Genomic DNA, 27,948 nt, shown 5'->3' on the forward strand with positions numbered 1-27,948 from the left:
TATAAAAAATAGTATTCTGAAAACAAAAAATTTTAATTTCGTCGCGAGTATAGAGTCTATGTCGCCGACTCATGGCCCAATAAGGCGGCATGCTGTCCCAATTAAGCGGAGAATACTCTGGGATATTCCTCTATTGGGTTCTGTTCTTCAAGATCTGCCCCAATTAAGCGGCTGCCCCAAGTAACCGGTGGACCCATTAAACGGAATCTACTGTATTAGCTTTCTGCAATAAATAGAATCGGAACCGACCTTAGGCGATTGACTCTCGATTCCGATTCCGTGCCCGAGAATTGAAGAGAATCGAGATTTGTAATCGACTCATCCCTAGTTCGGACAGTATCCCGGAGACTCCTTGTCATTCATTCATTCATTCATTCATTCATGGAGCAGCACACCCCCAGATAGAGTGAGAGGTAAACCTGTGTTCGACTGCCACTACCACGAATCCCCTGGAGGCCATCTCGAGGCAGATGGTCGAGTAGGAGAATCTGCAGGCGCCGAGTCCGTGGGAGAGGAAGGCCACGGGGAGGGTGTCCAGGGGGGGCGGCGGGGGGCCCCTCGCCCCGCCCTTGCACTTCTCGTCTGCCGACCCGGGTGACTCCTCGCCCTCGCCAGGGGTCACGCCTCGCCCCAAGGGCGGCTCCCTCCACACGGCCGGGATCTTTATGCCGCCTAGGGGTGGAAAGACGATGAATTGAACAGCAGGACCAGGCTAAACAGCAAAAATAATAATGCTTATTTTTCCACACAAATATAAATTTTAAGAAATACATGGCTACAGGAACATAAGTACCCCTTTGGAGTTAATACTCCACCATGGCGTTACTTACTCGTTATTCAGTTAAGAGTGCTTTTGTAGATATTACACAAAAAATGTTACCTTGGTGAGTCATTCGTATTGAGAAATAATAAGCTCCCTAGCATATGAAACATATATAATATGTAAACATAATATGTATAGATACACGTATAGAATATGAAACCACTAACTAACATTAAACAACCATAGCATCTCATTCCATTCATCACAATACCTCATTCACCTAAGCAAATGTAAAACATCATTATGAGCAAACAACCACATCTTTACCCCTTTGCAATATCTGTATACATTCATTTCGTCAGTTATGTATTTTGTTAGCTCATAGCAAATTAAGCTCACAGATAATTACAAGACCAGCCATTTTCCATTACTTGTTCTAGTTTTGTTTTGATCCGCACCAAAGTTCTTCGTGAAATGTTCCATGCGGCGAAAACTCTTTCAGGTACTATTTTCACATCTAAAGGCCTGGTTACACAATACATTAACACGTACGAGTTAATGTCTGTTTGCATGATAATGATTTTGGTGGATCGGAATGTAACATGTACGAATGCATTAACCAAATTAGAAAAGGCTCTATTTTATGTGCATGCATTCGCACAAGTTGGGTGGTTACACGGTGCATTTTGGCGTTCATTCTCGCGTTCATACATTTAGACATTAACCCGTACGTGTTAATGTACCGTGTAAACAGGCCTTAATAATGGACTTGTGTTGCCATATTTCCGCTCAAAGTAATGTAACATCGATGCAATAATAGTTCTGGTTCAAGAAATGTAAGTAAGCCCACGGTTTTCTCTTAATGGCAGCATAATCGTTCACAAATTGTTAAAACAATTACAAAACAAAAAATATTACTTGAAAAAAATGTGAAAAATTTTAAACACTTAAAATAGTAATAAACAGACTATGTGTAATTTATTCGTTACAATTTTCCCACATTCAACTGAAAACTGCCCTTGCTCCCAGTACAGCCATTTCTGCAAAGAATGATGAACCGTGTTATCTTTTAGCACGCGAAAAGGATTGCTTAAGATTAGTCTGGTTGAAGTCAGATCGTGTTATTCTGAGATAACTTACCTAGAATTAATTTGATGTACTGTGCAGAGGGTGGGTTCAGATTCATAGAGTCGACAAATCCTTCAAAGTAGTCTTTTCCCATGAACCATTTCGGCCAATTGCGTTTATGTGCCTGGAAATGAATACGAAAAGATTAACATGGTGAACATAGCAACCGAACGTATAGCATTCCGTAAATCAAAGGGTTGAGAATTTCAGGGTTTCTTGAGGCTTCGAGCATTCGTCTCTGTTTATTCAGTTTGAATTTTTCATGAATATTTTACTGCACTTTTATAAATATTTCTTAAATGAAATGGACGGAGAGGAAAAGGAACGACGAAGTGCTGGATATGGTTGGCGAGGAGAGGCAGCTTTTAGATGAGATACGGAGGAGACAGAAGGTATGGATGGAGTTAGTGCTTAGCAGGGAGGGGATGTTGGAAATGGTGTTAGAGGCAGGGGCGGATCCAGGATTTCTTTCTGGGGGGGGGGGGGGGCACAAGCAAGGCCGCATCCAGGATTTTGTTCTGGGGGGCACAAAGATACCTCGTAATACAAAACGAACGCAATGATAGTGGGACCGTATTGAAAATCTTGCATATTTTTAAGGGTCTAGGGGGGCATGTTTCCCCCCCTCCCCTAGATCCGCCTATGGTTAGAGGGTAGAATGTTAGGGAAACGAGGGAGGGGAAGGAAAAGAATAGGATTTATAGATAGATTGACAGGGATTAGGCCTTACAGTGAATTGAAGAAGGCAGCGCTGGAAGGAAAGGGAGGATCCCACATCACTTCTTTACTACTCCATGGAAACCTACCTTAATCGGTAAATAATATAATAATAATTGGAGTAAGGAAATAATCATTTCATCAAATTATGATTTTTATAGGGCTTTTATTGGTGATTATTTGATCTTAAAATTGAGTACCACCACAAAACTTGCTCTGGTCAGTGCTATAAATCTCATTATGCTTGCTTTCAGTTTACCTGCCTTCCACTCGACCACCAATCTTTTTTTTATAATGGATCTCTTGCTTAAAACTTATGCAATCATCTTGAAATTGACAGGGTTCATTGGTTATTCGGCGTTATATATCCCACGTTGTATACGAGGGCCGTTTTTTTTTCAAACTCCGATAGCTCAGCAAAAAAAGTATACGAACGACAGGCGGGTACTGCGCGGAAAGGGCAACTGCGCGTCCTCCGCACTACGCGCTCAACTCATTTCTGACAATATGTTGTTGCTAAAACTCACCGAATGCCTTCAGCATTGACATATGCATGACCTTTATGCCGATAAAAGAGAATTTTTTAATTCCCCGTAGAGTATGAAACAGGGTGAAACATTACGACCATTCTCATTCAAAATAAACGAAGAGACATGCTGACTTCTGGAAGTGTTCTGATCCATGACAACGCCCGGCATCTCAGCGATAATGCAGCCCCACTGCTCCTTGAGCAATTTCAGTGGGACATATTCGATCACCCACCTTGCAATGTCGACGCAGTGCCGTGTGACTTCCACATTTACGCTGAAATGAAGTTTTGACTGGGAAGGAAGCGTTTTCAAACGGGCGAAGAGCTTCAGGAGAAAGGCATTAATCGTTGGAAGTCATTGGCGGCAACATGCCATGAAGAAGGTGTAGTGAAGCTTGTACTCTGGCACGACCAATTCCTCAATCACTGAGGCGATTATGTCATAAAGATATCATAATTGTGCTCAAAATTTAGCAACGAAATAAATATTAATCAATCATGTCGTCATCTGTTCATGGCTCATCGGAGCTTGAAAAAAACAGCCCTCGTAAGCCAGAAATCAGTGGGTAAAAATGCGACGTGGCTGGGACTGGAATCCAGAGCCATTTGGTTGTCAGGAAACTTACAGTTACATTGACCACATACAGCTTCGTTCATTCAGTCAACGCCGTAAGCGCAAACATACAAGAATATAAAGTCATAGAGGATAGGAACGCATAGCGGACAATGGACGAGCACAGCTGCGGTAAAAAAACGAGGAATCAGAGGGTAAAGATTCAGCCTGCCTGGGATTCGAACCCAGAACCTCTCGATTGCCGTTATAGTGCTTTCCCAGTTGCGCTGCTAGAACGCTTAGATTTACCCATAATGATTTCGGCGGGTGGTATACAGAAAAAGCCACCTTCGCTTTGGCCCGCAAGAGTAACCAATAGATGGCACTGGGGCAGCAGCGGGGTTTAAAAAAACATGTTTACCAATTAAGAGTTTAATTTAAGTCCTCAGAGTTAAAAATAAGAAAAATATATTTTCTAAAAAGTATTTGTATGATAATATTGCATAGTCTTTGCCTATACCGCTAATTTGAAAATTTAACCTCGGTATTTTCTCGTATAATAACATTCAATATGAGAAACAGGAAATTTTTGGCGAAGGAATTATCTGTACACATTGAGAATTTCGACATAAAGATGTAAGTCCAGCGATGGGTCTTTTGGATTCGTTCCCGCGTCAAGTTTTAATACGCCAATGAGTTTCGCTCCCAATGCTGGAGACTTTCTCAGTAAACTTTGCGCATGGAGCTTTCAGCGAGTAACACGTCACAAAATTGACGAAATATGATTGCTCGAGAAGGGGGTTTGCTGACTGTCAACTGAATGCAACGTCATCCAGTTCATGAGGATGAGTATTTTTTCGGTTTTGATTAAACAAAAGGTTGGGGGCTATTGTTACCACAACCACAGCTACGCAGTTGATTATTCGTATATTCATTAGCTATTGTCGACTTTTTCTTCCCTCATACATTACCTTTGCGTCGCGCAGAGAAGTGGGGTAATGTAACCTGATGAAACATCCGGAAGCCGAACTTCCGGTCATCACGTCGACACAGCCAACCACATACGGGCCTGGAAAAAAATTACGAAAAAGTTAAGTATTGGTTTGCTACAGGTAATTATAATTTTTTTTAGCTCAAATCGCTCAAACACAGTGATGGTTGTAAAAAAACATTCATCGGGTTTTCTTTTGAACTATTCTGCCGTGGATTGCATAAATTTTATTATTTTTTTCCGAAAGAGTAACATGAATTTTTGTTTTGAATCAAATGATGTAATAATTTTTTTCCTTATCTTGACCTCGTTTAATTCATGTTATAATATTTCTTGGAGTGTAGGTCAACGTATGTTATGCAAAAACGTTTTAGCCAACGTTTCTTTTTATTTTAAACTATCATCAGGGCTATGAAAGAAAACATAAGAACAATATAAAATACAGAGGTAACAAAGATATACAATATTTTTACATAAATGAATGTTACGATAGCGAGGTAGACAAATGATGTAGTTAAAATTAATACTACAAAGCAGTTTAATTTACGAATGTATCATTCGTCACCTTTTTCCGCTTATCAAATCGACGCAGTCTCCTCTGTGATCTCAATATTGATGCTAAGTTCTTGAATTTCGCATCTTCATGAGCGATTTATTGCACTTTTTTCTGATGTGTGTCAAGCGGCCATATTGCGCCTGAGCTCAGCGTTTCAAATATTGTGCCTGGCAGAGGGATGATGACGCAATTCGACACAAAATCCTACCTGATCGCAGCACATAAATGACAGTGTTGGGTAGCTTAGAGCTCTATGACACCACGATCAGTGCAGATGTTTTCCAGTATTGTTTCCATCTTGTTAATTCATATTCCTTTAAGCAGCTCAAGGAGTGATTGTGAAATCATGGTCGATGTACGTATTGCCTGGGGCCATTCATCGTTTTATGTCCATTGAGCTTTCCCCATTCCTATTTATGAAGCTCAACGGGTGAAGGATTCCAAACAATTTTTCATCGCTATTCTGACGTAATTTCCGCCTCCATCCTCTTCGTCTTCCGCATGCTAGATTTTTTTCCCTACCGACTATTAAATAAATTTTATGCGCTGGTCTCGTGAGTCCCTTCCCCAACTGCTGCGGCGATTTAAACGTATGTCCTCCTTCATTATCCTTTGCCCATAGTCTCCCATTTCTTGAGATCCTTATGATTTGTTCTTACACGAGTTCTCCACCAATATTATAAAAAGTGCCTAGGATCGTTTCATTGCTGTCTTTTTTCCTTTTTTAGAAGAAAGTTTATCGGTTTAAAACAAATAATTTTCGCAAATATCATCAAACAGAGGTTCAAAACAAATCATTTTTGCAAAAAATATCAAATGAAATTTTTCCATCTTAGAAAATATCCATCGAGGTTTGAATGCAAAATTAGGATACGGAGAATACCCATATTTAATCCTCACTTTTTTTGTAAACTCGATTTTGTCGATTTTCTTTCCCATCTGTGACCTTTGTCTTCTGGGGAACGTAGTGAGTACAGCCCTTGGCTGCTGATTGAAGATTCTCAGATTCAAACCTTGGATGAAACCGTCGGGGTAATCCAAAATAAAAATCATGCCAGTGGTAGGTTTTTCAGGGCAGAAAGCCCTCTACCCCTAATGCAATAAATTTGTAGGCCCTTGGCCTTGTCCCGGTATAGATCTACCCCCGCCTATCAACCTGCCTACCTTTTTGTATTCCTATTAAGAATTATGAATTATAAATATGAAGATCTATATAACTCTTATGAGACCAGTTGCAACTTATTGGTCTGAGACATAGGAATATCGAGTCAGGATGAAGATACCCTTGGAAAATTTGAAAAAAGGGGTCATAAGGAGAATCTAAGTCTCAACTAGAGAAAGTGAGAGATGGATAATTAGAATTATCATAGAATACAAGACACGGTCTCAGGTGTTACTTTGTAGAACTACTTCATCATAAAATAAAATAAATTACTTTGTTCTATTGCACACTTTATTTTAAATAGCACGACGCGGTCGATATTTAAGATAAAGTGTGGAATAGTACAAAGTAATTTATTTTATTTTATGAATTATCATAGAGATAATGAGACAATAGAAGGAAAGAATACAGATAGACATGGCATGTCAATTCGGTTGGCATGGCTGGGCCATGTAGACAGGCGAGAAAAAGATAGAATGCCCAGTTGTCAGAGGCGACGACAGTTTCGCCAGGATTACACCAGGCGTCTGAAGAAGCCTCTGGCAACAAAACGCGGCAAAAACCCGGGAAATGGAGGGATCCACGAATAGAATGCCCGAGCTTAAACATATTATCAAGATGGAAGGGGTCAGAAGAAGAGGTAGACGATGGAAGAGATGACTTCAGGATGTAGAGGATAATTTGAAGGCAATGGGAGTCACTTAAAAGGTAGTGGGATAAAGAAATGAATGGAGGCATAAAATAGTTGTGAGTAGAGTTAACGAAGAGTTGAAAGCAAAGCGATTGTTCACTTTGTGGAAGTTCATTGCAATAGAATAAAAACAGCTTTAGTGATTTCCCACAATGTTCGCTCAACTGACTTCAACGCTTACACATCATTGTCAAGAGGTGTCTTAATAAAGAGCGGCTAGCCCGGTATGCATATCGCTGGGAGCACATGCATATTTTACCCCAATTGTGTATTGCCAGTAAATTTTACCCCGCCAATTTCTACCAGCAATATCTTTTATACTAGACTAGTTGCTCTTTATTCAGACACCTCTTGATAATGACGTGTAAACGTTGAAGCGAATAGTGTGCAAAAATTACTACAGCTTTAGAAAAATCTTCTCGGGATTGCGCGCGGGTTAGATTATTTAAGAGCGCCGATGTTTCGGGTACCGACTCGCTACCCATTCTCACGGCTACCCGAGAAGATTTTTCTAAAGTTGTTCGCCGGGAAAGTGTAAAATCATATATTACTACAGCTGTTTGCATCTGATTGTTGGAAGCCATGGCCCACACGAGCCATGCTGTAGTGCTGCAGATCAGGGGCGCAGCAAGGAATTAAGGCTTGGGGGGGGGGGGGGGGGGTTTAGGTGCAACTAATACCGGGGTGTGTGAGGGCATGGAATACCCACCATGATAAGCGATAGTTGCGCGATTGCGGAATTTTAAGATAAACGGTTCAAAATAGTGAGTTTTACGGCTTTCTGAGGGATAAAGTTGGTGTGGAACTCCCATGTGGAAATTTGAGGACTATTTTTGTCGGGTATAGTCATTTCCACAAGGAAGAATGACGCCGTGGTCGCTTAACTGGCTAATGTACCCGACCGGAAATCGGGGGATCCGGGTTCGAATCCTAGTTAAGGCGAATGAAATATCTCTCTGTTAATTTTTTGCACTCAGAATGGTAGGATGTGGCCGTATGGCCACGGTGGAAGGAAATGGTTTACATCGAGAGATCAGGCGTCAACGTGATTTTCCGACTCACTTGAGATTAGAATCCCGTGAAGAAAAAGCCCAAGTTATGGTAAAGTGTTTTCTGAAAGACATTTTCTTGAAAATATTTCGTGAGACATTTCACGTCACTTGCATTTATTCGCAAAACGTCTTTATTTCCATCTTTTCTTGTCTTTTCAAAGTATTAAGAGACGGTCATCGAAGTAAAGTTTTTTTTTCTGTGATTCGATATGCAATTGCGTGCTACTATTTCATTCCGACATATCTTTGAACCTTGACTCTTCAAATTCTTGACATTCCTCCTGTTCCCCATTAGCCGCTTAGCATTCGCCTTGCGTTTCTCTGCTGTCATCCCTTTGGAGTTGTGTCAGACGCTAAGTAAGGTACATACCTGCCTCTTCCCCGCCGGGTGCCTCTTAATTCATGCGCGAATCAACATTATGCACTCCCTTCCAGTCACGCACCGTACTCGCCAATTCCGATCATTCACTCACTCACTCACCCTCTTTCAACTTGATCATGTAGCGTAATTGGCAGTTGGAAAACATCTCTCTGTCGTCGTTGGCAGCCTAAGCTAGTGCAGTAACATTTCTCGTTTTAAGGAGTAGGTCCGGGGTGAGAGGTAATTGCGATTTTATTGAAAATTTCCAAATGTATTCTCCCAACTATGCCTCGGAGAAATGTGGTAGTCCAGTGGGTAGAGTGCTTGACTTCCGATTGAAGGGTTTTTAGTTCGAATCCTTGTATATATCGCGATCTCCGGCAGGGAAATCATTCGAAGTCATGAAATGTCCAGAGCATCCGGCAACAGGGAAAACTTGCGGCCAATCGGAGCGCTTGGCTCAAAGTATCTATAGTTTAAAAATGGTGCGTTTTCGACCTAAACATCTTGTAATTTTGGCACCTACTCTTGACACAATTTTCTCCACCCTGTATAGTGTGGCTCTTATATGAATTTCTCCTTATTGCTCTGAAAAATATCCATCCTCAATAGGATGGTTTCCTATTATTTTTTTATTGCCTAAATCGAAAGATTACTACTCCTGGATTACGTATTTCAAGCTTTTAGATTTTTAAATGACGATATCTATTTTTCGCGATTAAATGAAAAGTGAAAATTTTCAAGCGCGCGAAAACGCGACGGCTAAGTATGAATGCCGGGGAAACTCCGTGTGACGTCGTTCTGGTTCCCGCTGCCGTAAGTGAGGTGACCTTGGGGCGAGGCTTTGAGCTGATACGACGCAGGATGCTAGCAGGTAGCAGAGTACCCAGCTACCAGGTAGCGCTTGGCTTAAATAAGGATTATTAATAACCTATCAAACGAAGAAAACTTTCCGACCTTAGGCAGTTTTAATAGGTGATTATTAAGACATGTTTCCCTGAGTTCTGTGCTTCATGCATGCATTGGTAATCTCAGACGATGTAAAACTCCTATCTACTCGTATAGAAACTAGGTCCCTGTGACGTCACGTGGAGTGGCATCGCATGAGCGCCAATCCCTGCCCTCACTTCTCCGGAGCTTACCTTTCGGGAGAGGCAGTCTCCTCGGGTTCCACCACCGCAGCTGCTTCGTCTTCTTCGCCTGTCCCATCGCCTCGGGCTCCTTAACCATCTCCGGAAGAATTATTTACGGGAGGCGGCAGCTGTCCTAGCCGCCACCCCTTGATCTTTCCTTCCTTTGCGCTTCTGCACCCTTCTTCCCTTTGTGGAAGTTGTTGGCGACCCTCGCCTTTCCACCACGCTCACTCCTCCGTTTGATGGAAAAGTAGTCGCCTTTTTATCCTCGGCAGGACAGTCTCCAGCCTGCGTGATCCTGCGGGGTAGAATGAGATAATTAATGTAAGTATGTAAAAAAAATGCACAGAATCCTTAATATCAGGGTCAAAATTGTGGAAAAAAATTAAATTTTAGGTTTTCTCGAATGATATCTTGGAAAAATTCTTCTCGGGTTATACACCGGGTTAGTGCCTCCACGCTGTCCGACGTTTCGATGGAATTCTATTCCAGCATTATCAGGGTTGAGGATAGATCTAACACCTGACTTCAGCCCTGAGGATGCTGGAAAAGTATGCCATAGAATCTTCGGGCAGTATTGAGACGCTGACCTTGTTCAAAGCCCGAAGAGAATTAATCCAAATAAAATTTATTGCTCTGTAGGTGATAGGGCTGTTTTGACAACATTTTAGAGAAAATATCGTCCATAAATTTCATTATTACAAAAAATAGTGGCCCACGATTAAAGTTCAGTATTTTAAGTGTAAACATTTGTTTAATCTAGGATCATAATTCTCATCCATTAAAAAGTATTTCAATTGCCATAGGAATTCGATTATATTGACCGGAGAAGGTTATTAATATGGTGAAATATGAAATAGGATTTTAATTTCCTGTACCCACTTAATCCGATCAGAATATTTGTGATTGTAACGTTTAAACAGCACGTTTCAAGGTGGGTATAACCTGGTAAAAATCACGCTTGCGTATTTCATAAGCGGTCTTGAAATTTTCCAGGGGAATTAAACGAAGCGCTCAATTTTTTCACATAAAATCTAGCATAATTTCACTGCAATGGTGGATATTATCTGTGTGGATGTTTTGCAATCTGTATTAATTCTAATTTTATAATTTGTAGTATTTTTCTCACGCCTGCTACTATGAGTAAGGAATTTCAAAATCTCCAGCTTATCATGCCATGGCCATTAGGAAAAACATGAAGGCTGGGCATACGCTTTAGTTCAACTTCGATACGAAAGATTCACTGATTTAGATTTGGGACGTAATACGCTATTGCTCTTAAATCATCATTTGCAGTTTACAATGGGCATTGTGAGCCGGAGATATGCAATATTCTCAATGTAAAAAGAAAAATGTACGATTTCTTCCTATGTAGGCAAAATCGAGAACCCCAAGCAGAAATATAATATTTTTATTAAAGATTTAAAACAATTATTTTTAATGGAAACTTCGATCTTTAACACCATTTTGCTCTTTGGAATCGAGTGTTGCAAACCCTCTCTTCTTGACTATGCTTCTCGAAGAATCACCAATGTAGATTAAGTCGTAGAAATTTATATAACAACTGTGTAGTTTAGAAACCAATTAAAAAAATAGACTTCAATACCAAAAATTGCAGAAGGCAGTGGACTGTTACCACTATTAATATACGAGATTCACGTCTAATTAACATGAATCTTCTCTTGCAAGATTTTCCTGGATATCCGGTATTCAGCTTCAAGTTTAAGCAGCCCGTAACAAAATAAAATATCATGCATCAAACTGAGCAACGCCTCCGTACATAGTGAATGAAATTTATGGTCACAGAATTCGTCACTTTAAAATCCATAGCAAAAGTAAAAAACTCACGAAGTTACACCATTTGATTCTCGGTGATATTATAACCCTTGCATTGTTCTATATTCTACTGTATACACAAAAGTTTCCCCTCAGATCACTGTAATTCCAAGCGTGTAGCTCTACGCTGGATCAATCGTATTTTATCATAAAAGTCTCATCTATTGATTGGAGGAAAATTTATATTCACAAAGAATAGTAATTTGTGAGAATGAGGTATAGACCACTATAGCCGCTGCGAATTCAAGGATAGAGGCCTTCGAAATGTGGTGGTACAGGAGAGCCATTAGGATCATATTGATCTACCGAGTAAGTGATGAGGAAGTCCAAGAAGACGGAGCAACCTTATACACAATATCATGAGACATGGTAGCCTGATGAAGACAATTGTCGAGGGACAAGTATATGGCAAGAACGGAAAGGCATGGCCTCGAATGAAATATATGGAACAGGTAAAGAAGGCTGTGAAAGAGAAAAAATGCGTGGGTGAGAAAAGATTAGCTGATAGAAAAAATGAGTGGAGAGCTGCGTGAAATCAATCTTAGGATTGTTAACCAGAGATGATGATGATGGTGATGATGAGTAATTTGTCACGAAAGTATGGGTGTTTTTTTTGCTTATATCTGCATTTATAGCATGATATTTCAGCCGGCGATTCCTTATATCTCTTCATGGTCGTGGTGAAGGGGTGGAGAGAGTATAAACTTTTGTCTTACCCGTCTTTCGAACGCGCCAAAGCATGACGAAAGTTGGTTCGCTTCCTTCCCTTGCGAAGGCACTCTGGAGGACTTTTTAAGAGATTCATCCCTTGTCATCGTGCTTGGACAAGCACCATTAATGTACCGCACACCTCGTCGTTTAGAGGATCTCCAACGTAGTCGCACAAGCGCTCTTGCGACGGATGACTCGCCGAGGTGCTTAATAATCAAGGACAATGGTCACTCCTCCGTCAACTCAGCAATGGGAATAATCTCACCTCACGATTGTCTTAGGCTACCTTTTGAGAGAGTTTTCCACGCGCTCCGAAGGATTATATCGCGGAAGGAGAGAACATCTTGTCGATCAGGAGTGGCATGATCTTTGAATATGCTCACGTTCATCTACGGCAAGGGAAACTTAACGAAATATTATTTTTTACAAATTATATTCCAACGAGATTTATTGCATCGCTTTCCTTAATTGTGTTTGAATTGACTGCTTTGTTACTTTCACAACAAACTGCGATATACACCGTGGTAAATTGTGTAGAAACAAAAAAATTGTCACCAGAGAGAATCAGGTAAAATTAACATTGGTCTTTTTGTATGAGTCCCAGGAAAACAACTCACTTTTTCGAGGTTTGAACGCTTTTAATAGAGGCATGGTCTTCGATCGTATCCAAAGAAAACGAAATTATCTTCAACGGAACTTACACTTACCTCGGCTGAACATCCTCCACTGTCTTCACCATAGACTATTTGAGAATCGGTGTCTTGAAGCAAAATATAAAAATGGTGAATGCTGAGCGTTAAAACCCGTACAGTTCCAATAACCATACCGCGTCGCGGCTAATCCAACTTCCGACGCGCGGAGACGAACCCTGCCGCGCGATCGAAAAATCAATGTTATTTCCGGCGTCGCAAACGTATTTCAAAGGTAACTGCATAAACACCTCAAGAAATCTTCAAACAATGCTCTTATATAAAATACTCCGCGTGACTTTGCCGAAAAACCATTTGAAACTCTACCTCAATGTAAAACTTTGTCGAAAAACAGTATCCGCCATTTTGTAACTGCATGGTAAGAATTTATCGATGATATTCTTTAAGATTACGGAAAATTAAAGAAAAAACACCGTGGCAACAGATTATGTGATTTTTTTATTCCGCAAGAATCCACCTATAACTTCACCATCTACTTACTTAGGAAGATTTTCAGAGAAAATTGAAGACGGGCGTTTTTATGGATATTTGCTAACGTTTGAGCCTCTGTATCTAAGCAACGGATGGGATCCATATCAAATGAAGTACATGTCCATAAATTTCAGTTATTTATTAGTATACCTGCGAAGTTTCAAGTTTATAACTCAAAAAAAAGCCATTTTGTAATTTTGCCCGGCTTTTTCCGATTTCCGCCCACTTTGCATCGGGAGGAAAGAAACGCCTCTCTCCTCCTCACATTCGTTCCGCAATCCTTTCCACAGTCAACTTTGACGAATGCGTCTTCATGGCTCCGCCAAAATTATTTCTAACATTATTTCCCCGACAATAGGTTTGAAATTATCTTCACTCCCAAATATTTTACTTAATATGGCGCCTTCTTGTTAAGTCCTTCAACCACAAAGGTGCGTATATAGTTTGATGTCCGAGGAAAGAAATGTCCTGTAATACATTAAATCATCATTGAGATTTAAGTGTAAATTAAGGACAGGCCCAATAAGGCAATGGTTATGAAGACGTTTATATTTCCTCTTTGCTATAGGTTACGCAGAGGACATAATTACTCCATTGGATTTCGAAAGATATTTTCCATTACGATCCCTTATTTAAAGGAAGCGTTATTATACGTCATTATTACATCATGAAAAAATTTAATAATTACTACCAACCAAATTTTAAGTTTAGTTACATTTTGGATGTACTTTTTGTAATAACCCTCGTTATCTCTTCGTTATTTTCCTGATTATTTAAAAATGCGTTGATTATGTCCTCATCAGTAGCTTACCATTAGACGTTAGTCTAATTGTAAGATATTATAATTCAGAGGAAATGTAAGCTCTCACACTCTCTAATACTCTTAATGCTTTAGAAATCAGGGTGCCTGGTAATTTTTATTGAGCATGATCATAGAAAATGGTGTAGACAGCAACTTCTTGTTTTATTTTCGTCTACTTGAGTGACATTCTAATTTTCAATTATAGTATTTTGATCATATCTTTTTTTTTCAACTGTTAGTATTTTTATGTTAAGTCAGCTTCAGTCAGGAAAAGTCAGGAAAAATTAGTCGTAAAGCGTGATACATCGTCAATACAATGCTACAAAATTATTTATGATCATGGTGATTGCCAAAGGAAAATGAATTTTCACAGCAAAATTTATAATTACCGAATAAAATTTAAATATTAGGCCACCTCTTTCGTAAATGGAACATTTACAGTAGGTAAATGGAAATGATGTCCAAAGTTAAATTCACAGACTCTGGCATCAATAGAAATGTACTCATAATTCATAGAGCATCATGATTTTTAGACTCGTCAGGTACTTAATATCCATAAATTCAAGTGACCTCCAAGTGAGCGATAGAGTTGTTACAACCACGGATTCTTTCTTGCGTTCACTGATGCTGACGTTATCCCTGCCTTTGATGGCAAGTGTTGCTTGAATTGCTTTACCTTTGGCACTGAACTTGGCGTAGCACGTTCAAACATTCGCACTGGATGGCCTTTCGAAAAATCTACGATCGTTTCAATTCAATGAGGACCTCCTTGGCGACGCACGCAATGTGTGGCGACGTTCATTCATGCGTGTAATGGCCATAGGAATATTTCCTGCTCTTCACTGGTGGAAGTCAAGTGCAAACCTTCATCTGCGGCGCAAAAGGAAATGTTTTTCCTTCTGTATGCGCCATGTGACCGTTGGTCACCAGACTTGGGCATTTGCGACGCACTCCAAATATAAAGACACATTACATGCCTTCGCGTTTTTACGACCGCTGGTAAATTTAGTGCCAATTTAATCCGCAGAGCACGACACTGTAATGTCACGCACATGACTTTATTCGCGCAGTATTTTGAGACAACAATGGTGATAAGAACAAGTGAACGGAGACCATGGCAATTTGGAAATATTCCAAATTGCATCTTCTTCATGAGCATCCCTACGCATTGAAGCCGGAAATATTATTTATAAACATATCGTATTTCCGTCTTGATACGAAGGATCCTTCCTTCACATGACGTATGTCTGTACTGCGACAAGCTTCGCTAATGACGAATGTTGAATTCCTAGCTGAAACTAAGGGACGCTAATTATGAAAAGAATGTACTGTAATGTTTAACACTAGAATGACCAAACCCATCATTTTGGCATATGCTTAACTATACTAGGTACTTAATTATAATAGGTATATTTTTTTTCTGTCATAATTTTTTCTGACATTTATTTATTATTTATGGTGAGTACGTTTTCTGTTGAAATGTAGTTTAATGTTTTCGTACAGAAATGCAGTTATACCACCTGTCTACCTAAAAAGACAAACACCCACCACAATGCCGATTTGAGCGCTTCTATTTTATTTGTAGCGGTAACGCGTATTTCATTCAGGAAATCTCAAAACTATATTAAATCTGGTCATTTTGATGTTTTAGTTAGCACATTTATGCACGTTAACATTCCTTATTACATATTGAATGGAAATTTGCAGTATATCTCTCATACCGAGTGGCGCGTGGTAAGCCAGGACAAGGAAAGCAGGAGCGAAGTGACCGCTGTTCGTTTTTATTTTTTTATTGTGAAATAATTTGTAAAAATTACTCAGTTGCGTTGATAAATAAAGGGAAAGATATTTAGTGAAAGTATCAATTAGTTTAGGCATAAACGAAGAAGTATTTGAAATTATTACTACCCGTCCAAATGATGTGTGATGGACCATCTAGTAGCCATACAACCCCGGTCCTCTCAGTGTAAATGAACTAGTCGAAAATAATGAAAAGTAGTAGTGATAAAAATCACTATATTGTACTCAGCTTTAGCTGTCACTTAGGTGGTGATCGCAAGGATAAGTACATACTTTCCAGAATTTTACTGTTCCTTATGCGAAAAACTACGAGATCACTTTACGTTGGGAAATTAGTGAAATGTTTGTGTTGAGAGAGTAATTCATTTGTTTTACATTTGATTTAACTTTTAAAATGTTGAGAATAGGATTTTTTGTCGGTAAAACATGTTTTTCAAGGTTTAGTAACGAATTATTAGCCTGGCATCGAGAATAACTATTGCTTGTGAACACGATATATTGAGTACACAAGATGCCAATGAGTACAAGGTACTGAAGAGGAGGAGATTGTTGATTGCGATACTTTTGTGCTCATACCAACTGCTATGCTTTCAATGTTTAAGGGAATTATGCCTTCCGCCTCGTGATGGGTGAAAATAATCGATTTTCGATGATAATCAATTATTGTGTTCCGATTGTTTCGATTATGTAATCGATTATGGGATGTCGATTAAATCGTTGAATCGATTATTTAAGGTCGATCTTCACTTTTAAAAAAACGGCGGCACTAGTTGTTGTTTTAATATATCTCTAATCGCATGCCATGTGCCAAGTAAGGGTGGCTTCATTTTTATACAGTAATTATATCGCAGTATATTTGAATTGCTAGTGATAGGGAAAATTCGCATCGAAAAATCATATGGTATCCACAGGATTATTCAACATAGAATCGGTATAATCGTATGATATGTTGCCTGCACATAATCGGTAGAATCATATGATTCGATGCCTACTAAAAATCATATGATTCTACCGATTTTCAAAATAATCGATTATGCCATCACGATTTTTACTCTGAATCGATGCTTGGGAACCGATGATCATTTGATACGATTAATCGGCGAAATTTTGACCATCTCTACATCCGCCTTCTTCGTAACGGTAAATGACCACATTACGCCTCTCGTTTAATTTTTTCATTATTGTGGAAGGATACAATGACGAAGTTACTGTAATGGAAATTTTATAGAATATAAAATCCACTTCGTCGAGGTATTTGTAGCGCTGTGACGGAAATGTTTACATTGAAAATGCATCGAGAATGCGCTCAATATAATTTTAATCGGTGCTGACAAAATAACGTCCAAAGGACGGGGTTACGAGTACATCCTTGAGGAAATATACCTCAGAAAAAATTATATACTTTCGAATATAGTATCACCATTTACTATTAGCGTCCTCTATTGTGACAATTTAGTACCCGCCTTGTAACTGGATTTTCCGTTTATATTTGTCTAGGTCAGCGATGATACCGTAATCGAACTTCATTTTTTTATATACCGCCGTTCACGCGGCAGGATTCGAAATATTACACATACCGCTTTGCGCAGCTTTAGCGCAGGTTTGAGGCTCTCAACCGGTTGTGGGGTCCTGAAGTCATTCCTCCCTCGCGTTGCCTTCCTTGAAGGACCGCGAGGGCCTAACACCTTGTACCATGAGCCTCGGTATAATTGCCATGGGAATTAAAGAATCTCGATAGCGTAGTAGTCTGCGCAGTGGCCCGGAAAACCACTGCGCAGGCCCAAAGGCCCGTGGTTCGATTCCCGGTCCAGGGGAATTTTTTCTTATGGCAATTCTTGTATGTTTCAACGTCGTTCATCTGCATGATTCGTAATAGTACACAACTTGTATGAAGTTTCAGGTTTTTAATGTGAAATTACATACCTACCAATTTGCCTGACGTCGCGAGGTTTCAGGCTTTTCCGGTGGATTATGCTCGGACTTCCTGGGTCAGTTGATCCATCTCCTCCTTCACGGGAAGAGCGTTTATCGCAGCATCTGTCGATTTTAAAAGCGGAAGGGGAAATCACTGTCCATTCTACTGAGATGTCGTGACAAAGGAATAATTATGCCTAAGTTCACTATCGTCAAGCCAAGCATCAGCTCGCTGATTGCCAAACGCATCTTGAAGAGGAGCAGCTAATCCATCTTGCGAGTACTCCAAAGGAGAAGAGAGACAGATGACATCGCTATGGAACTGAAAAACACCCTCTATGTTTATGAATAGTCCCTCCTCCTCATCATTTTTCTAGTGTTCATTTATTTTACTTCAGCTTCTTCATCTCACGTTCTCATATCCGCGATCTTAGGTCGGTATTTCGCAATCGAGGTGTTACTGTTCCCCATTTCCGTCTTCCATAAATGCCAAGGCAAGAAGCATTTCGTAGAATTTCCTTCTGTCTCTTCTACGTGGCATTATCATCGTCGTCTAGCCTCGTCTGACTCTTTTACCCTTCCTGCTATCTTGAGTCATATCTTCTCTGCCTTTTACGATTTGCATCTTTCGCTCCCGGCGGTCCAGACCTAACGCCTCAATGGATTTCTCTTCCATGTCTTTGTAACGCAATTAGGTTTCCAGCGTGGGCAGAGGAATAAGCGATGTTCGCAATTTAAAATATGCGCAATGTTATGTTTTGCTGACCGATCCGTGCTTAACGTATGTCATGGGCCGGTGCAAGCATTATTCTTTACAAATCTTTATAAATCCTTTCATACATGTCCACATATCGTGTCCACATATTCAATATTTCTTGATTGTTTGGATTAAACGATGAAGAGCTTGTGACTGGGATGACAACTATGGTGTACCAGTAGGGAAATTCGCCCCCAATCGGGATAATGCCAAGGTGAGCATGAAATCCGTTCGGATCCAGTTCATGACTTGGTGTAATTGATTGCATTCTTTCGAAGTAAAAAAAGCGTTCCTATAAAATTGGTAATATCTGCTCCACTGGTTGTCAGGCCACTGAATGTCCTTGTAGCTCATTTAAACGTATGCAAGTGTGAGAATTATAGACACTAATACAACGGCGTGGTGTATCAATTGTTAGATAGGTAGAGATGGAGAAAACCATATGCTACAGACGCCTGGTCATTCGAGGACTATTCGCAAATATCTATATATTTTGCTTGATTTCAGCTTCTATCTGTGAGAGATTACGAAATGCTTTTCAAAATTATCCTTGCTAAAAAGCCCTCCACATTTGATATTTTTTGATACTGTAACTATATATTTCAATAGTATAGTAGGTGTTTCGCACATTATCAATTCATATATATTTTGTGACTGGTCCAGAATTTTTTTAATACCCGTTTTTATATACATACCCTTTCCCGTCATATGCGACAACAAACATTTATTGTTTCAAAACACCGCCATTTCAAATGTATCCTTTCTTTGGCTGCTCTTGTTGGCAAAATGTGTCAATTGGAAAGCTTAATTTTGGGATGGAAAATATATCTCCCATCTTCATTAACTTTTGGGAATTTGTGAACGGTCAACTGCAGTGAAAAGTTGCAATGAATCGGACCAACCATTTTAAACTTTTAAGAGAGAATTTTAAAGAGTGAGAATGCGACAGAATGCGCAGTGAAAAAACCGGTTAAATATCAATTGGTTGAGTCGTTACTTGGTGAGAGTGATTCATAATCAACATTAAAAAGAAGAACTTTGTGCTTTCACATTGATATTTATTCACGACCATGGTTTCAACGTTAGACGTCATCATCAGGTGTCATCATCGTCGTCATCATCCACCTGATGATGACGTCTAACGTTGAAACCATGGCCGTGAATTAATATTAATGTGAAAGCACAACGTTCTTCTTTTTAATGTTAACGTTTAAATATCGTTAGAAAATTAAACTGTTATAAAATTTACGTTCCTGTCGTAAAATAACAAAACAAGATTGTATAAACAACAATTTTTAGCCCTGTTTTACTTCACCAATCCGAGACCTATAATTGATCTTGAAAGGAGGAGATAAGATTTACCACATTTGAGAATAAGGTATTGCGAAAAATATGTGGTCCGACGGAAAAAAGAAACGGCGAGAGAAATCTCTGCAAAAGGTCAAACATAATACTCGAGATTAAATGCAGAAAATTTCCGAATTTTGATTATGGTGTGGATATAATTTGTATGGAATAAGAAAATTGGCTGAGAAGGCTATTGCTGGTTGTTCCCTTGGAGCGACGACGCAGAGGATAAGTATACGTGGCTCTAATCGGAATCATTTCGTTCGGTGATCAGTGCTAGTGGTGCTAACTTTGCGAGCAAAATTGCTTTTTTATCATGAGTAAATGTATGCATGGGGTTTACCTTCGAGGGAAAAATACCAGTATTCTGCTGCTATATAATGTTCTCATTTTTTGTGTTGAAACAACGTAAAATGCAAAATGTACGTTTAAGAAAAACGATAGTTTTTAGTCCATTTTTCAGTATTTTTTAAATAAATAATGCCTCATAATGACATCGCGAATTATTTTTGGCCTCGTAATGCACTAACCAACTAACCAACCACTTGAATAGGGTGGTATCCTTTTATTTTTTTACTGCCTAAATCGAAAGATTATTACTCCTGGAGTAAGTATTTCACGCTTTTAGATTTTTTAATGACGGTATCTATTTTTCGCGATTAAATGAAAAGTGAAAATTTTCAAGCGCGTGAAAACGCGACGGCTAACTAGGAATGCTGGGAAATACCCCGTGTGACGTCGTTCTGGTTCCCGCTGCCGTAAGTGAGGTGACCTTTGGGCGAGGCTTTGAGCGGGTATACGATGCAGATTACTAGCAGGTAACGCTTGGCTTAAATATGGATTATTAATATCTTATCAAACGAAGAAAACTTTCAGACTTTAGCCAGTTTTAATAGGTGATTATTAAGACATGTTTCCCTCATCTCTGTGCCTCATGCATGCATTAGTAATCTCAGACACTGAAGATTTTAAGGGTGTCTTGTGTTATAATGAGTAACAGAACAGAAGATCGTGAGGAATAACTGAGAATTTTTTTCGCGAAAGGTGTAAGCTCCTGTTTAATAAAAAGCATAGGTGCGACAGAAGCAGATGAGCCATGCAATTATTGAAAAACATTTTTGATGGGTCATAATTACTGTGAAAATATTCTAACGGTTAGGATAGCCTTACATGGAGCATTTTGCAAGCTATGATATCATAGTAAAACTGATTTTGGAAAAATATAGGGGTTAGAAAATCATTAAGAAGACCTATTCACTCGTAGATTAAATAGGTAAAAAAGCAAAATCGTCATGGTTTTTTTATAATAGACCTCCTTTTTATACGAATTTCCTTGACCATTCCAGCCAATCAGGTGTAACCTGATTATCGTCAGCGTTTATAGCTACATCTCAACGTTTTCTGTTCTGTAAAAGTTGCTCATTCACACTAATGATAGTGGATTCGGAAATCTAGGGCGTACACTAGAAAGGGTACACTGCCGACGACCGGGAACCAATTCAGAGGCTTTTACGCCCACGCCATCTTAAGAGGGGAAGGACTGAGGAAGGAAAACGGATGAGAGGCATCGCCGTGATGAGAGCCCGACGACATGACACCTCCAAGGAAGGGATAGATTTGGAAGGGAGGGATAGGGAATACCCTTTGCCGCTATGAGAGCGACCAGAGCCCGCTACTAGCTAAACAATGATTTAATGTTTCTACACAAGGGAAAAAAATTCCTGCGGGGAAGGAAATTTCTACGATTTTCCGTAGATACCCTAATGGCAATGGAAGAGTCGTCCGTTCAAACTTATACAGCGAATCCCAACTTATACAGTGGAAATCCCGATAATACTTTGCGAAAATAGTACGCCGGGAAGAAGTTACAAATTAATTTATTCCGTCCGGTCTCCTACCCCAAGTAAGACCTCTCGAATTAGCAAAAAGGCATGCTCCCTTTTATTCTGTTTATGAATCCTTTTCTTTCCCCTCTGCCACCCCACATGCAAGTATTCTTCCCCCAGCACTATTTTTAACACCCCCTCCCCGCTCAATACTCGCTCCATCCATACCTTTCTGTCTCCTTCGTGTTTCGTCTAGAAGATACCTCTTCTCGCCCGTCATATTCAGCACTTCGTCGTTCCTCCTCCTCTCCGTCCGTTTCGACCCATCAATTCCTTATTCATTTTGAAAGCTTCTACTTCCTTCCCCTCCTCCTCTCTCAACATCCACCTTTCCGCATCAGAGTGTGCTACACTCCTGATCACACTCTTAGGGCCGTTTCACGCGGGGCTAGTAATTGCACTATCCGACGCGTGGAGGATGTCACAGTCAAAATTTCGTCGTGTAAGTGAATTGCTAGGGCACATGCGAGAAAGCGTGGGCGTGAGATGGCAAAATAGCCTCTCTTCTAATTTCGTTCGTGCATTCGCATAATTCCATGCATTTTTTAAATTAATGCAGTCATAGCGTTCACAGATCCGTGCTCCGAGTAAAACTGCCTTTATTTGGTCGTATTTTTCAAATTTTCACATAGCGATGAGACCTATCATCAATGTGGATTTTAGAATTTAGATTTAGACGAATGTGAGGAATAGAGTGTAGGGTATCTTTGCATTTTCTTATCCGTGTCCCATGACTGCTGTGAACAGCACTTTTTGTGTGTTTTAAAATAGCTTAGATGTCGCTAATAGCCTCTGTTGGTGTTAAAATGATGTCAGTGCCATTCCACGGGACGGGTGGATAAATTTGTGCGTGTAGGTGAGACTGAGCTCCTTCAATGCCACCATGCTCATTGAGCGTGTCTCTCATATGCACGGACGCCAGCCAATGTCCAACACAGAGTCCGCTTACAGAGCTATCTTCGTTACAATTCCTTCGATCGTCCTAGTTCTTGAACTTTCTTTTCTTTTCTTCATTAAAGCTTTCGCGGCCTATGATGACCAAAGAGTGACATAATGGTATATGCTGCGAGATGTATCGGATTTTTCCCCGGCGCGGCGTTACGCGACCGACTGCTGGTCACTTCTTCGAGGGAATGGAGCTGCTGACTTTTTGTTTAAAGTCACATTTGAAATTAAAGTCGATGCGTATAAAATCGTTTCAGGCTTGATTTTGTGGAATATTGTTATATCCATGATAGAAACACAAATGGTAATTTCCACATTATTTAATTTATCACTCAGCGACCGACCATGGTTTCGACACTTTGTGTCATTTTCATGGATAAATTGAAAAACAAAACACAAACAAAACCTTTGAAGATGACACAAAGTGTTGAAACCATGGTCGGTGGTTGAGTGTTGAATTAGACAGTGTTAAAAGTTATCATGGATAAAGTAGATACATCTGTACATTGGAAATTAGAAGTCAGCACCGCCAAACACTACCACCATTCCGACGGCCTGCGATTCAGTCTGCGATTTCTTTTTATGAAATAGGATTAAGTATGGCAAAGCCATATCTGACGAATATGGAGACTGGAGTGTCATCACATTATTTTTTTTGGCCAAGTATTCGCGAACAGGCAATGAAGTGTGAGCCGAAATTCGCCGAATTCGTAAAAAAACACGTATAAACCTGGCGGCTATACGAAGTAAACAGCGGAAATTTCATCATGCCTGGGAGGAATTTGAACAAATTTAAAGATAATTGACGATCGGGCACTCCAAACCCGCGGAATTTAAAATCTCCCATAATTTTTTTAACACCTCGCCAATCCGCTGCTTTTTATGCACAAGAAGCGTCCGTCTTTGAAGTTTCCTCTGCTATTCTGAGTAAATATAGGCAAAAGAGATCAACTTTGGTGGGTTCATATATAGAAAGCGACAGCTTAGGCCAAAAATCAATCAATTCTATTTCGGTAAAATACTTCATTGCATGATGTGTACGATCGAGAGAGTTGACCAAGTAAATTCTTAAGCCCCATTAGTCAGTGTCTTAACTTAGCGTAACTCCACTGAACCTGACTAATTAATGGCATTTTCTTGAAACCACAGCAAAAGCCACTCATAAATAATGAAGAATATGTTAGAGGGTATAAGAATATATGCCTCTCGGTAGATAAAAAATCATTCTCTCGACTGGTTAATTTCAAGAGAAATTTGAGATATTATCAACTAATAGCTCTCATCAGTCGAATTACGCTATTTTAAGTTTCTGTGTAACAGCTGGCCCTCTTTGGACTTTTCAGCTGTAATACTGCGTGAATTAGGTCAAAATATAAGGCTTCAATATATATAAAAATAAGGCTTCAATATTCATTCCGAAGCTCTGACGTTGCCTGGTAGACTTCATTACATTTATTGTAATTGCAATTGTAATTTTGACCAAACGCACAACTTAATAGAAAGCCACGCCCGCCAATTGTAATGCATTCAATTTTAATGAAAATATTAGTATTTTACTCGTGCCTAGTTACCTTTAGTAAATACTGTGGTCAGTTCTAATCATTATGAGAGTATTCCTGCGTGTGGCATTATACGGTACGGAAACTTGGACGCTGAGGATGGAGGACGAGAAAAGACATGATGTGGGTGTGGCGAAGAATGGAGAAGGTAAAGTGGACGGAGCGGAGGAGGGGGATCGACGAAGTGCTGGACATGGTGAGCGAAAAAGGGTAAACGTCATGGGGATATTCGCAAAGTGCAAGAGGGATCGAGAATATAGCGGGAAGAAGTTGATAAAAAACTGTGTCAGAGGAAGAAAATTTATGAAAGCGGTTGAGAGAGAAAATAGAATTCACGAATAAAATGGGAGGATAAAAAGAGGCTTTCTAGAAACTCGAAGAGGAATTTAGTGAGGAGTGATATGCGGGTTTAATCGCAAATTACTGCTAAACCGGCCGAATGCCTTTCAAAATAATGCAGCACAATGCCTATAATCTCAATTCCATTGATGAATCACATTTTTTCCTGAAGAATGATCTGGTGGTTTCTCGGCAAATGGACTGAATTAAGTTTTTTCTGGTCTTCATTCGGGTGGACTCATAGGGAGAAAAAGGAGAAAATGGACAATGGAAACCCAAGGGAACCTTGTTCAAGACACGTTTTTTTCTACTTCCCGACTCGTTTTCCCGCCAACTCAACGTTCTACAATCTTTCCCAGGGGGAAATTAGGGCGGTAAAATGAAATGTTAAAATTAAACTAAATTTATAAATTACTGGTTGCAAGTTCATTGAATAAATACAGTAAAATCAACAAATATGAAAAAAGTAATTTTGCTAAACACTTAATATGCAACTGCCATAGGAGCGATTTTAAAATGAATATTTTAAAGTTATACAATGAACGCCGTGAATTGGATTCGAGAAAGAAGTTAGAAATTTTAAAAATTATCTTTACCCATCCTTTTCCCCCATTCTATCGTCCGTTTTAAAATTCATCAGGTAACTAGGTAAAAATAATTAGATAAATAGATCATGATTTGCGCCTGAAGATGATGATGATTCACCAAAACCCGGGTCGCGTTTTTTAAAGAAGAAGTGGTATAAGTAATTGTTAATATCCAAGAAAACTTTGTTTAGTTTTCGCAAAGAAGCTAAGCTCCGTCTGTTGAATGGGACGTCAAACCGTGGTCCACTGGACGCTAATCGTTAATAACATGCTCACATGCACGCCAAGTTTCTCTCCAACCTTCCTTCCCTTAGCCCATCCTAAATGCTTGACAGCCTCAGTCGTCAGTCGCCTCGCATTTATACCAGGGATGGCAAGTGAAACGAAACTAGAATACGAGACTTAGGTTTAGTTTCGTTCCCGCAGTAAATTAAAATCATCAAGGAGTTTAGTTTCGATTCGGAACGGACATTTACTGCCGGGATCGAAACGAAATTAATCGAAACTCCGCTGCTCATAGTTAAGTTTCGATCCCAGAATTTGAGTGGAGGGGGAAAAGAGGGAATAGTTTCGCCCGTTTTATGTCAGAATGTGGAAAGGTTAAAGCATTTAGCTCCGTCGTAACGCAACTGATTCCTGAGTTGCGCATTATGAGTGTAAAAGTGCCCCATGCATCTAGACGCGGTAGGGCATACCTCTACTTCATTCAACTACACTTCGTACTCGGTGTGTGTGGGTCGAAACTAAACCGTTCGTAGGTAAAGTACGCGATCCCTTCGGTGCGAAACATAATTTGTTTTTCGTTTCGTCCCAGAGTTTTAGTTGAGTTTCGATCTGAAGTAGTTTAGACTCCGATTTCGTTTCGACCCTGAGTTTAGCTCCCAGGATTTATACCCAATAACTGACTCCTGAATTTCCCTGAAAAAAAACTGTCTAAGGCCTGAATTGAATTGTGCTATAAAGCATATTGGGGAGTAAAATATTTGTTTACTAGAATTCAAAATAGATAATTATCATTATGCCACAAGAACCTAATGAGATACAAATAAAAGGTACGCGATTCGACAAAAACTACTGCGGGAGTCCAGTAGGCATTACACAGATGCTAATAGTTTGACGAATGTGTTAAGCCTGGGAGCCGCTGGAGACTCGAAGGCTTTGCGTTAGGCTTGGATTGCTTGGGCAATAGGGTGGTTTCCTATTATTTTTTTACTGCCTAAATCGAAAGATTATTAATCCTGGAGCACGTATTTCTCGCTTTAAGATTTTCGAATGACGATATCTATTTTTCGCGATTAAACGAAAAGTGAAAATTTCAAGCGCGCGAAAACGCGACGGCTAAGTTGGAGTGCTGGGAAAAGCCCGTGTGACGTTTTTCTGGTTCCCGCTGCCGTAAGTGAGGTGACCTTGAGGCGAGGCTTGAGCGCTGATACGACGCAGGCTGCTAGCAGTTAGCGCTTGGCTTAAATATGGATTTAAAACCATATTAAACGAAGGAAACTTTCCAACCATTGGCAGTTTAATAGGTGATTATTAAGAGATGTTTCCGCGAGCTCTGTGCCTGATGCAAGCATTGGTAATCTCAGACGATGTAAAACTTCTACCCTCTCGTGTAGAAACTAGGTCCCTGTGACGTCACGTGGAGTGGCATCGCATGGGCGCCAATCTGGCCTTTTTCAAATGCGGTTAAAATTGACCATTGCCATTCGTCTAAACTGGGATTTCTGAAACCAAATAATTTGTATATTATGAAAACCCTAATGGTGGGTAACGAATAGCAATCAATGTATTTCATTTTCTTTGATGAAGGAAACTACCATATTGAGAATAGATTTTCTGTCAGAGCAACACGAGAGTATTATATTAAAATCCTACAGTATTTACAGGTCCAACAGAAACGATTAATTTAGAGCGATAGTTTTGCCTAACGGATAGATTTGTAAATTCGTTTTACCTCGAGCTGACTTTAAAAAATTGTCGGCGGAACTTTGTTATAGCATTTATTTTTTACGTCTGCTGTGCTAGCATCCCCCTCCCTACACCCACTGTGGCGGTTTGAGGGGTATTATGTAGATCTAGGTGCATGGGATTCAGTGCTAAATGCGCAGTTTATCCTCACTGCAAAAGTAGCCGGGATTCGAGTAAAGTAAGATGCAATAGCGATTAAAACTCATTTTCCCTAGGCGATATAGATTTTAGAGCAGAGTGTTAGCCAAAGACCATTCAATCACGCATATAAAAGGTTTATTGCACGAGTATTACAAAAGAGGATCCTCAAGTCGGCCTCTGAATGTGTTGTCATCCACCGCGCATTTAAATGAGTTTACAAAAGTTGCCACTCGCGTCGCCGACTGACGAAGTGATCCGAGTTTCACGGGAAAATAACGCATCATTAGGGGATTTAACCGATATTTATATACATGAATATGTAATATACCAAATGCATAGGTGTTCAGTGCTATTTCTCGCAATAGGGTAGTTTCCTTCATCGATGAAAACAAAAGGTATTAATTGCGATTCATTACCCACCATTAGTGTATTCATAATATACAAATTATTTGGTTTTAGAAATCCCAGTTTAGAATAATGTTAATGGTCAATTTTAATCTCATTTGAAAATTACCAGAATGGCGCCCATGCGATGCCAC

The 27,948-nt window shown here is 39.8% G+C and overlaps 1 protein-coding gene across 1 annotated transcript in view; it reads right to left on the minus strand.

Moving 5' to 3' along the window:
- LOC124163654 (platelet-activating factor acetylhydrolase-like) overlaps nucleotides 1–27,948 on the minus strand; it is a 123,132-nt gene that overhangs the window by 35,999 nt on the left and 59,185 nt on the right. Inside the window, exons 2-5 of the mRNA XM_046540707.1 lie at nucleotides 9,646–9,934; nucleotides 4,662–4,759; nucleotides 1,904–2,015; nucleotides 420–672 (exon numbers count right to left, since the gene is read on the minus strand). Of these exons, the coding sequence (XP_046396663.1) occupies nucleotides 420–672; nucleotides 1,904–2,015; nucleotides 4,662–4,759; nucleotides 9,646–9,733 (551 nt within the window). The 5' untranslated portion in view covers nucleotides 9,734–9,934. The remainder of the gene's footprint in view (nucleotides 1–419; nucleotides 673–1,903; nucleotides 2,016–4,661; nucleotides 4,760–9,645; nucleotides 9,935–27,948) is intronic.

The sequence above is a fragment of the Ischnura elegans genome, chromosome 8 (genome assembly GCF_921293095.1).
Source record: "Ischnura elegans chromosome 8, ioIscEleg1.1, whole genome shotgun sequence".
NCBI lineage: Eukaryota > Metazoa > Arthropoda > Insecta > Odonata > Coenagrionidae > Ischnura > Ischnura elegans.